Source organism: Nelumbo lutea, chromosome 1 (genome assembly GCF_056320005.1).
Source record: "Nelumbo lutea isolate HS-2025 chromosome 1, American lotus-T2T, whole genome shotgun sequence".
NCBI lineage: Eukaryota > Viridiplantae > Streptophyta > Magnoliopsida > Proteales > Nelumbonaceae > Nelumbo > Nelumbo lutea.
In genome coordinates this window covers 36695233-36708378 of record NC_142684.1, presented here as the reverse complement: position 1 = coordinate 36708378, position 13146 = coordinate 36695233, and the positions used below count along the sequence as shown (strand labels likewise).

At 37.6% G+C, this 13146-nt stretch overlaps 1 protein-coding gene across 2 annotated transcripts in view; it reads right to left on the bottom strand.

Annotated features, from left to right (window-relative positions):
- The window catches only part of EBS1 (EMS-MUTAGENIZED BRI1 SUPPRESSOR 1), a 106662-nt gene that overhangs the window by 61655 nt on the left and 31861 nt on the right, over positions 1 to 13146 (bottom strand). For both annotated transcript variants that reach the window (XM_088964733.1, XM_088964734.1), the window contains exons 14-15: positions 7829 to 7917; positions 5105 to 5267 (exon numbers count right to left, since the gene is read on the bottom strand). In XM_088964733.1, coding sequence (XP_088820859.1) covers positions 5105 to 5267; positions 7829 to 7917 — 252 coding nt within the window. The remainder of the gene's footprint in view (positions 1 to 5104; positions 5268 to 7828; positions 7918 to 13146) is intronic.

The window sequence follows — 13146 nt, the reverse complement described above, 5'->3', positions numbered from 1 at the left end:
GAGTCAACTTTCTGTTTTAGATTGTGAGTCGTGTCAGTTGGGGTGTTCCCTTTAGCTCTAGAGTTGATAAACGTGTGTTAATTCCTTTTTCTTTGGTTCATTCAGATGTTTAGGGTCCTAATAAAGTGATGTCATACAATGACTATAAATATTTTGTCATTTTTTTTTATGATTTTTCCAGGATGATGTGGCTCTATTTAATGAAAGAAAGAAGCGAATTGCTTACCATCTTCCAAAGATTTTATGTTGAGATTCGCAATCAATTTGTTATTCACATTAAAATTTTCCGTTCTGATAATGGTCATGAATATTTATCTTCATCATTTCAAAAATACTTGAACCAACATGGCATTATACATCAGACCTCATGTACCTACACCCTACAACAAAATGGGGTGGCTGAGAGAAAGAATCGTCATCTTTTGGAAACAGCACGATCCCTCATGCATCACATGAATGTTTCCAAACCCTTTTGGAGTGATGCGGTGCTTACTTCTTGCTTCTTGATTAATCGGATGCCCACGTCTATCCCTGATGGTCATTCCACATTCACTACCTTGTTTCCCACCTTGTCTTTGTTTCCTCTTTCTCCTTGGGTTTTGGGGTGTGTCTGCTTCGTCCATAATCTGGGCCCGGGGAAGGACAAATTAGATGCACGATCCATCAAGTGCTACTTCCTTGGCTATTCTCGGACCCAGAAAAGGTGTAAGTGATACCATCCTAGTTCTCGACGTTCCTTTGTGTGTGGTGATGTTACCTTCTTTGAGTCTACTCCGTTTTTCTTGGGGTCCGGTGATGCTTCTTCCTCCTCATCACCTCCTCTTCCACTTCTAGTTGTCGATTCTGTTCCCTTGTTCCAACCGTGACCAAGTCCTTGCCTCTAGTGCCACCACATGTTGAACGCCCACCTATCCATCAAGCGTATACACATCGGCCACATGTAATGGCTGCTACTCCTCCGGCTCCATCAGCGTCGACAGATCCGGCAGTTATCTCCACACCAGCCCTAGACCCAATATCTGATCTTGACCTTCTCATTGCCTTGCGGAAAGGTAAACGCACTTGTCCCCTTCATCCTATTTCTAATTATGTTTCACTCACCTTTCCGCTTCCCATCACCAGTTTATCTCTTTGTTATCCTCAGTTGTTGTCCCTAAGGATGTCCAAGAAGCCCTTGCCAATCCAAGGTGGTGTCATGCAATGGAAGAAGAACTCTCAGCTCTACTTCATAATCATACTTGGGACCTCACCACTCCTCCTCCTGGGAAGCAGGCTATCGGTTGTAAGTGGGTTTATACTTTTAAATATTTTCCTGATGGTAGCATTGAGCGCTTGAAAGCTCGATTGGTTGCAAAAGGGTACTCCCAAACCTATGGTATTGACTACACAGAGACTTTCTCCCCAGTTGCTAACATAGGTTCGATTTGTGTTGTGATCTCTTTTGCAGCTATGAATGATTGGGCCCTCTATCAGCTTGATATCAAGAATGCTTTTTTGCATGGTGATTTGCTCGAGGAGGTATACATGGAGCAACCATCGGGGTTTGTTGCTTAGGGGGAGGACGGTAAGGTATGCAGACTAAAAAGGCTATATATGGGCTTAAACAGTCTCCTCGAGCATGGTTTGGTAGGTTTACTGAGGTGGTAAAGAAAATTGGTATGAAACAGTGCCAAGTTGATCATTCCGTCTTCAGTCATGACTCTCAGGCAAGAAAAATCCTATTGGTGGTGTATGTAGATGATATTGTTATTATCGGGATTGATAAAATGGGCATTGACAGGTTGAAGACTTTTCTACAGAAACATTTTCAAACAAAGGACCTTGGTAAATTGAAATATTTCTTGGGGATAGAAGTAGCGAGGTCTAAGCATGGTATTAATTTGTGTCAGAGGAAATATGTGCTTGATTTGCTGGAGGAAACGGGTTTGTTAAGTGCGAAACCAGCTGAAACACCTATGGAAACAAATACTAAGCTGAGCAGTGATATGGGTGAAGTGTTTGAAGACCCTGGAAGATACCGACGACTTGTAGGTAAACTGAACTACCTAACCATTACTCGGCCAGATATTTCATTTGCGGTTAGTGTGGTAAATCAGTTCATGCAGAAACCTCTGGTTCCTCGTTGGGATACGGTTCTAAGAATTGTGAGGTATTTAAAAGGGGCTCCTAGTCGTGGCTTGATATACAAAAGTGGTGGAAAACTTGAAATAGAATGATATATTGATGCTGACTGGGCCGGTTCTATGTCTGATAGGATGTCTACCACAGGATATTGCACTTTTCTTGGGGGTAATCTGGTGACATGGAAAAGTAAGAAGCAGACAATTGTGGCGAGAAACAATGCAGAGGCTGAATATAGAGCTATGGCACATACTGCTTGTGAAATAGTGTGGCTAATGAACCTTCTACAGGAGAAAGGATACAATATTAACACTCCGATGAAGCCCTATTGTGACAATCAAACTGCAGTTCATATTTCTTCTAATCCGGTGTTTCATGAAAGAACCAAACACATAGAGGTTGACTGTCACTTTGTGAGAGAGAAGGTGCTGAATGGAGTGATAGACACTACATATGTTAACACAGGGAACCAGTGGGCAGACTTATTTACAAAAGGGTTGAGTCGGGGAAGAGTGGACTACATATGTAACAAGCTGGGATTAAAAGATATATACTCACCAACTTGAGGGGGAGTGTTAGTGTAGGGGTATTTTTGTCTTTATACTTATGTTGAGGTTGTTGATCTATAATATTATATTAGAACTAGTGTCCCTCACTTAAATAAGGGCACATGTGTCTTTTCCATTATATTAGTAATATAAAACATGTCTGGCCGAATGGGAGATGTAATTTTTCCCTAATTCGAACCAGACTTTTCTTCTCTCCTTTTCTCCTCCTTTCTCTCTGTCTTTCTTTCTTCTTTCTTCTTCTCTCTTCTTGGCTGTTATCAGACTAACAGAACTCAAAGGCAGGCCGAATTATAATAACCCTAACATGGACTTGTTTGGGCTTGCCTCGAGGGGCGTGGCACAAAGGCGGCTTTTAGAATTAGGAATGTAATAGGTCACATTAACTACTTGAAGTAATGTAATTGAAAAAAAAAAGAGATTGTTGGTTTTATATGTTTAAAAATGTTTTATTCCATTTTTAAATTCTCATTTGAATATGCTTTACATATTATGTTTATGTATTTTTATTTTACATAATAGATTTTTTAAAACACTTATTTTAAAATTTAAGTTTACATTTTTATTAATATTATGTTTTAAATTTTTTTATTTTTTGCATTTTTTAAGCTTTTTTTTTTTGAATTTTTTGAGTTTTTTTATATTTTTGCGCCTTGCGCCTCTGGCGCAAATTGACCCCTGCGCCAGAGTTTTCAAGGCGCCAAGGCGAGGCTAGGCGATGGATTTTTTTAAGTGAAAAATACATATCCTAAGTAGTTCCCTAGGTTCCATAACCATCTTTCCTTAAAAAAAATGTCAATAATTTTCATAAAAAAAATTATAAACTTAATGTTTATGTCTAGGAAATCAACATATTTATGAGAAGAAAAAGAAGAAAGAAAAGAAAATTCAAAAGATATGGGAACTGAACCCCTATTTTTGTTATAGGAAAAGAAGAAAAGAAAATGTTGAAGAAGAACAAGAAGATGTGGAGGAAGAAATGTGTTGATTAGACAAAACTTTAAGTTTTTCCCTTACTTATTGGGCTCAAATTCTGAAGTCTTAGAGGGTTCAATACAGCAGTTAGCAATGTTTGTGTTGATTAAACCCTAACAAATAAGAAAATAATAAAAAGAAATTAGCTTATAAACACAAAAAATGAATATTTTTGTTTAATAATGTCTATTTTATAATTATAATCTCAAAAAAGTAACAATATAAAAGTATTTTATAAGACAGTATACAAAACTGCTAGGCGAATGGGTGAGGCGAGCCTCCAAGGGCGCCTTGTCGCCTAGGCGTCGCCTTGACAACTATGCCATGCGCCTTGCGCTTTTAAAACACAGAGCACATGTCACATTATAATTTCTATTTTATAATACAAAATAACATACATTCTGCACTGAAGTATTGGACCCAGGTCCAAGCCCTGAAATTTCCAGGCTGCGCCCAGCAGGGCTGAAAATGATCACCACTACCAGCAAATAGGACTAAACTGAGCACGGCATTGATGCTACATGGAACATATAACAAGTTATGGGGCTCGCAGACCACGACCATGCAACGTTTCAGAGAGACTTCCAAGACAAACCTCAATATACAAACAAAAAAGTGATGGGTAAGGAAATAAAAGTTTTTTTTCTTTTACTTTTTTTATTGCTCAAGGTGTTGCTGAAGCAAGATAAGAAGATGAATAAAAGCCCATCAAATATACAAGCCTGGTATCAGTAGGTCCAACCTGGATGAGTATCTAACATTAAAAGATTACAAAAAAAACTAAATATTAAAAAACAAAACAAAAAATAGAAGATTATACATTATAGTATAGACTTACATAATAACAAATATTAACCACTCAAACAGTGAGATTTAAGGCATGCTGGCCCAGCATGGAATCCTCTGAGAGCTAGGCTGTTGTTATTGACCATACTGGGCAACCTTGGGCCCAATACGCCATTACCCTGTCCTAATTCCAGCCTGAGCAGTTGAACCTAGCCTGATTAACAAGTTGCCATCCCAACAAAAACTGTTACTTGCCTCCATTATTCTTCACACATTTCCTGTAAAAGGTTAAAAATATAAAACAGACAACTTGCTACTTTTAACACTTAAAAAAAGCAAGGCATGCCCTGTAAATAATGTGCAAGTGCACACTACAATATCTGAAACAACATGGGAAGATAAACTGAAACTGCTGCGATGAAGAGTGTCTTTCAGCACGTCATTTCTTAGGGCTCTTTCACACATCTATGAAAAATAGGGAACTGAAATATACATTATGAAGCAATATGACAGTACAAACAGGTAAATCATCAATATATTCTAGAATCTAGCAGCAATTTAACACAAACCATAAAAGAAAGAAAAAAAGTGCAGATTATCTGAATGGGGAAAAGAAAAAAAAAATCAATGATATTGTAAGAGAAAGCATGTGATACCTCAGTGGGCTCATGGACAAGACCATTCATCAAGAGGCAGCACTGTAGCTTAGACAATCCCAGCTTATAAACAAAAAGAGAGCTTTCTTCAGCCTGTTCTTTAAAGGTTAACTCCTTTTCAAGCTTGAGTAAAACATCTTGAGGTGGAGACTTTGCCTTTGACCTAATCAAAACAGATATATGTGTATTAATCTAAAAGAATGCAAGGTAGTGTCCGCTAAAGGAAGCAAAGTTGACATAACGTCTGATGTGTAAATGATGCAAACAGGGAAGCAAAGAAAGAAAATGAAGAAAACAAATCAGACAGCAAATGTGCAGGATGCACAATCAACCATAATGGAAGTGACCTTTTATCCAGTCAAACCTATGTCAGTTTGGCTGAAATTTGATGAAAGTAAAGTCACTTCTGGCACCTAATTGCTGTAAACTTTTAGCTCAATCAAATATGTAGAAGTGCCTCAAAAGGAAGGGTCCAAGATGACTTACTTTTGGGTTCTGAAGTTATGTTAAAACACTCAAAGTCAAAGCCAATGGGCTGATCACTGACTGGGAAATTTTCAGGGAAAGATTACTAAAAATTCGGGAAATTTTTTTTGAACATGGAATTAGTTAAAAAAACCGAAGACTCAATACTCAAAAAACTAAAGCAAGCAACTGTACAAATATCCTACTCTTTGTCTCCCTAGTCCCTATTAGTCTTTAAGCCATCTTCTCTGTATTAGACATGTCATGTATTTGCCATTTTTATTAGAGTGAGAATCCCCTTTTGTAGTCGACTGCATTTTTCTTTCCTTTTGAATTATAATGACCTGATAAGTGAATCATATCAAAATAGTATTGATCAAAAAATCATTTCAAAATACTAAGCCAAGTATCCATCATCGATTTCTCATTGGTTCTTTTCAAAATAGATTTAAACATGGCAACTTTAATGATATGGAAACCCCCGGCTTCTAACTTCAATAAAGCTCAGCTTTGATGGAAGCTTCATTTGAAATGTGGGATTGGCTGGAGTAGGGGGGAGTCTTCGGGAATTCAGAAGGAAGAGTGGTGGCCTTGTATTCAGGTCCTTTGCAGAATGGGGATGCACTGACAGCAGAAATGGGGAGGTTATTGGAGGGATTAAAACTTACCAAACAACTTGGGTTCCATAACTTAGAAGTGGAAGGGAATTCTCAGGTAGTCATTTCTTGGACAAAATGCAGTACCTAAATCCCTTGGGTTTTCTGATACAAATTCAGCGAGATTGAGATCACAATAAGGGAGTAATTTTTTTTGAAGTTAATAAAGGAGTTAATGTTCCTTTCAAATGGATGAGAAGAACAGCAAATGGAATGGCAGACACTATAGCAAAGCAAGGGGCTTTAAGACAACATTTACTTTGGGCAAACTTATAAATTATTGTACTGTTAGAGCGAATTTTACACCCACCCTTTTGTAATCTTCAAGTCTCATTAATAAAACTTCTCGCTACTGATCAAAAAACATGATAATTGTAATGAAAAAATCAGAAAGTTTTTAATAATATTGTAAAATTTTAAACCTTAAATATACTACCAATGAAACCCAAAACCAGCATATTAGCAAAATATTGGACATATTAAGAAAAAAAGATGCTTGGAATATTGTGTATTGGAAAATTTCACCAAACCTTGCCAACATTGCAAACCATAGACATAGAGAATTAAGTTTCAATCAGTGATTTAAAAGGTGTGCGTAGGCGTATTTTAGGGTAGGTGCCTCACCCAGGTCCTAGGCGCAGCCCTTTCAAAATCTTTTTAAAAAGCGATTAAAATTATAAAATCAATATTGTTTGTGTGAGAATTTAGGACCCTAACATGAACTGGTTTGGGTTTGCCTCGAGGGGCATGGCACAAAGGCAGCTCGTAGAATCAGGAATGTAATATGTTTTACATCACATTAGCCACTTTAAGTAACGCAATTGAGGAAAAAAAGAGATTGTGGACTTTACATGCTTGAAAATGTTTTATATGTTTGATTTTATTTTTAAATTCACATTTGTATATGCTTTACATGTTATGTTTATGTATTTTAATTTCAGATAAAAGGTTTTTTAAAACATTTATTTTAAAATTTAAAGTTTATATTTTTTATTAATATTATGATTTTTTTTTTGCATTTTTTTTAATTTTTTGGCATTTTTTTATTTTTTATTTTTAGCATTTTTTTATGCACCTTGCTTCAAAAAGGCACGTGCCTCGCCTTGTGCTTTTAAAACACCAGTTCCAATATTCCAAAAGTATTGTATTTAGAGTAAATTCTGACCTTGCTATTTTTAGTAACTCCTGGTTTCCTACAGGCAGGAGTCAGATTACAAGTTAGAAGTTCTTTTCTAGTCTATAAAATAATGTCGACAAACCTTGTAAAGGAGGAATTCTGATTGTATTGTACTCTATTGTTTTCTTCCAGCTAAGAATTTGATAAAGGATTCCTGTTTCTGTTTTCTACCATAGACAGTAGATATATTAGAGTACTTTTCATATTTCTTCTATTATCTACTCTTTCTTTGCTTGTTAACACTTGTGACTGAAGCATTAGCTTCCACTGAGGAGTTTTATGCATATTACTAAATGAGTAACATACAATACCATCCTTCTATTATCTAATCTTTGATGTAAGATGACATAACAGGCACAGCTAATACCATCCTTCAATATAAAATAAGAAAATAGATCAAAGCATAATCATTCACTTTTAACATACAATATTGCTTCAACAAAAGCTCCCTCTACATGATGTACTTCGAGAGAATCTTCAGAAGAATCATCTGATGTACGGCTTAGCCTGTTTACCTGCCAAAAATATTAGAATTTGATAGATGCTTAGCGAAGGCTTTTAGAATCATGAATAAGATGATGAACAATGAGAAAATATTATCAAATGCATAAGATATTTGACATAGATATGGATATATAGTTAACCACTGCATTCAAAAGCAGAAAAGTAACATTATCATTACAATAGTTTAAAGCATGAGGGCAACATATCAAGCTATGAAGTTTAAAACTCACTAGGCTGTTAGTTGTAACATATTGCTGCTTATGATAATGAGTAGAACATATCGCCCTCGTGCTTTAGTACTAGTAAGACTAGTGTGCAACAATTTGCTTATAATAACTGATTTTATGCAATAGTTAATACAGAAACCTATGTAAGAGTGGTAAAATTTATTCTCTTTCCTGGAAATTCTATAGCAGAAAAGAAATGCCAGAGGCCATTAAAAATACCACAAGAGACGACCAGGAAAACATGGCACTTCATTATAACTCCTGTCTCTCTGTCAACACAGAGACTTAGGTTCAAGCTTTGAAATAATGGAGAAGGGAAGAAGGTGGCAGTACAACACTAGAGAAGGCAAAAGAAGGTGGACCCAAGATGAAAATTTTGCAGAGGAAGGTAGTGGAAGGTGAAGGGAAAATTCTCTGTCTTCATGGCACTTCATTATGACTCCTGTCTCTCTGTCAACACCAGAGACTTAGGTTCAAGATTTAGAATAATGGAGAAAGGTGGAATGTGGCAGTACGACTCACAAGAAGGCAGACCCAAGATGAAAACTTTGCAGAGGAATGTAGTGGATGGTGAAAGGCAAATTCCAAGTCTTCACGGCACACATGCAACAATTCTGCAGCACAGACGGTTCAAGTAGTGAGAAATGATTTGAGGGCAGGGACAAGGTTTAGAAGATTATGATGGTTTATTTGTTTGTTCATTAATATATCTAAGTATGCTTTTTTATAGGATATCAAATAGCAACTCAATTTCTTCCCTTCACCAGAACTCATTTTTTTCTGGTATATATCTCATCGTAACTCATTTAGGGCATGAATACTTAAAAAGAAAAATCTACAAGTGCAACTTGGGTAGGCTTGGGTTGGATTTTTGTCAAATTTTGAATGGGCCCAGCCCAGATGCCCAAACCATAAGCTGTATAAAATGCTAACTCGGGCCAACCCAAGTTGCACTCCTACTAAAATCCTAATCCCATGATTAAATCTTTTTCCAGGGAAAAAAGAAAGAATGTTTCCAGGCGAGAGATATCAGAAAAGGAGAAGAGGAGAGGAGAAAGAGAGAAGAGGAAGAGAGAACAGAGAACAAAGAAGAGAGACAAAGAAAATGTATTCAAACTTGTAGCTGGCGGCTCCAGCTATTAGCTTTTATATTAGGGTGACCCAACTCACAATAAAAAGAAAACGAAATTACAAGAATGCCCCTACGGCACTAAAGAACAGAAAAACATAAATAAAACGCCTCAGAGAAGTGGCTAACTGATTCCAACACTCCCCGTCAAGTTGGGACATAGATATCAATCATGCCCAACCTGTCACATAAATCATTGTGCCACAGATGATATAATCCCTTGGTAAAAATGTCTGCAAGTTGATCTATGGAACTGACATATGGAGTGCACACTTACCCATTTATAATTTTCTCCCTAATAAAGTGATTGTCAACCTCAATATGTTTAGTTCTATCATGGAGCACTGGGTTGGCAGCAATGTTGATAGCAGTTTTGTTACCAACAAGGATATGGGGCCATCAACAAGAAACCCCAACTCATTCAACAAGTTCTTTATCCACATAACTTCAACCACTCCATAGGACATTGCTCTATATTCAACTTCAACACTAGACCTTGCCACAACATTTTGTTTCTTGCTTCTCCACGTGACTAGGTTTCCTTCCACAAAAATGCAATACTCACTAGTAGACTTTCTGTCATCAACCGATCCGGCCCAGTCAACATTTGTATACACCTCAACCTTCAAGTGACCATTCTTTTCGAAAAGTAAACCAGCCTCTGGGAACTTCTTCAGGTACCTGAGAATTCTATCAGTTTCCTCTAAGTGAATAGTCTTAGGAGCATGCATGAATTGGCTAAGAACACCCACAGCATAAGAAATGTTGGCCATTTCATCGACAAATATAATAGTCTACCCACAAGTCTCTGGAATTGTTTCACATCTATGATAGTCTCACCTTGACAATCACCTAACCTATGGTTTGGATCAATGGGGGAGTCAGCAGGCTTGACTCTAAGCTTTCCTGTATCCTGTAATAAATCTAGGGTGTATTTTCTTTGAGAAATGAAGATCCCCTTTTTTGAATGGGCCACTTCAATTCTAAGAAAATACTTCAAGGGACCTAGATCCTTACTCAAATTGAGTGGCTAGGAACTCAAGGGACCTAGATCCTTACTCCAATCGCCTATGATCACTATGTCATCAACAATCACTATCAAGGCTGCAATTTTCCTCTCCCTTTTTCACAAAGTTTATGATCAATTTGGCATTGTTTGTAACGAATCTGCTATATAGCTAGGTGAAACTTGCTGAACCAGGCTCTCTCGATAACTGTTCTAGTCCGTACAAGGACTTCTTTAACCTACATACCTTTTCTTTTTGATCTTGGGCATAGAAGCTAGGGTGTTGCACCATGTACACTTCTTCTTCAAGATCACCATTCAAAAAGGCATTTTTAATATCTAACTGGTGGAGATCCCAATCAATGTTAGCAGCAAGAGAAAAGAGAACTCTGATAGAATTCTTCTTAGCAACCAGAACAAATGTCTCTGCATAGTCCACTCCATACACCTGAGTAAACTCTTTCGCCACCAACCGAGCTTTGTACCTTTCTATTGTAACCCTGTGCTTTACTGTAAAAAACCACATGCACCCTATCGGTTCCTCTCCCACAAGGAGATCCACTAATTCCCATGCACCATTTTTATGTAAGGCATCCATCTCTTCTTTCATTGCATCTGTCCACTCAGGTATTGAAAGAGCTTCATCCACATTTTTTGGGATAGGAAAACTGTCAATGGAGGAGAGAAAAGAAAGGAGGATGAGATGTTCTTGTATGAGATAAAATGGGAGATAGGATGTCTAATGGTATAGGACCTAACTCCAATCCTTTGTGCAATAGGGATGTCAAGGTCATTGACAAAGGAAGAACCAATAGCAATAGGATCAAGAATGTCAACGGGAATAATAGCACCTGGTGGAATGTGATATGTTCTCAATGAATATGATGATGTTGGTGGTATAGTTTCAAGTTGCTCCATAGCTTTTGAACCCAGCTGATCCTTGCGGCATCGGAGAAAGACATGGAATGAAGGAGGGTCAAGTAGGGGAGGTAGTACTTGAAATTGTTTCTCCTCCACCCTATTCTCCCCCTAAGGAGAAACCGGGAAGAAGGGATCACCCTCAAAGAAAGGCACATCCATAGAAACATAGTATTTTCGAGAGACGGGATCGAAACAACAGTAACCCTTTTGAGAAGAATGATAGCCCAAGAAAACACAAGGAAGAGCACAAGGGTCAAGTTTACCACGAGTAGGAAACAAGTTTTAAACAAAACAACGACAATCAAATACACGAATGGGAATAGAAAAGAATGGAGCTTTGGGGAATAGAAGCTGATGAGGGGCCTTGTACCCTAACACCTGAGATGGCATACAGTTGATGAGATTGGTAGCACATGACACAACATCCAACCAAAAACGCTTTGGAACAATCATATGGATGAATAACCCACGAACCACTTCAAGTAGATGGCGGTTTCTTCTTTCTGCAACACCAATTTGTTGAGGAGTTTTGGCACAAGAGCTACGATGGATAGACCCACACGAAGCATAGAACTACGTGAGATCATTGTGCAAGTATTCTTTGGCATTGTCAAACTGGAAAATTTGGATCTCTATCTGAAATTGGGTGAATATCATGTGTTGAAAATCTTTTACAATCTTTGGTACTTCATCTTTAGACCGCATGGGATACACCCATGTATATTTGGAATAGTCATCAATAAAAGTAATGAAATATTTATAACCAAGCTCAGATGGTAAAGTAATAGGGCCCCAAACATCAGAATAAACAATATGGAAAGGAAAACTGAATTTATTATTTCTTGAAAAAAAATGATTTCTACAATGTTTGCTCAACTGACAAGTTTGACATTTGAACTCAGACACCGACACTGATTTAAATAAATCTGGAAGTAAGACCTTTAACGACTCAAACGATAAATTACTCAAACGACTATGCCATAAGTAAACTTGACTCATACTAGACTGACTCGTAGACTCAATGACCGCAAGACTAGCTTTGTTCTCCAGCATGTAGAGACCATCCACCATACGAACTCTACCAATCATCTTCCCCGAGTCCAAATCCTGTAGAACACTAGAATAAGGGAAAAAGGTCACTAAACTGTTTAATGAGTTTGTAATGCTACTCACAAAAAACAAATTTATAGGTAATTTTGAAACATGTATAACATTAGAAAGGTTAAGTCCAAAAGGAAGGGTTATGGTTCCTTGACCAGCTATGGTGGAAAAAGAACCATCATTTAATCTCACTTTGTCCCTACCAGATAAAAGTTGATAGGATTGGAAACAATTTGACTTACCCGTCATATGGTTTGAGGCTCTAGAGTCAATTATCCAAGGGGAATCAAATGAATGGGAAGACACATGGAAGGTTGTGGTAGGATTTTTACCTAAAGTAGATGCAAAAGAAGTTGAAGAAGCAAAATCCATCTGGCGGATTGCTCTCCCATGCAGATCCAAGTGGTCATGGAAGGAATTAATGATATCTTCCCGAGGATCGGCAAGGGATGGGCGGTCCTGGTGAATAGCAGTAGATGACTGAGACTCTGAGAGGCCAAGTTTGTTGTATTAAACTTTTTTGGACTTTGTTGTCCCAACTTCTTATTCTGATTTGATTTCTTACTCAACTCCTGGGCCCACTTTGGCTTTCCATTGAGGTCCCAACAAGTATGTCAAGTATGCCTAGCCTTCTGCTAGTGAGTACACCATAACTTATCTTTATCACACTCCGCCTGCTCTCTTCGGATTGAATTAAAGCATACACTTCTTGTATTGAAGGAAGATCTTTACTTCCTAATATCTAAACTCTGAGGGACTCATATACAGGGTTCAGCCCCAAGAGGAAAGCAAAGACCCGTTGTTAGGAAACCAGAAACTTGTAGGCCTTAGCATCAGCATCACACTTCCAATCAAT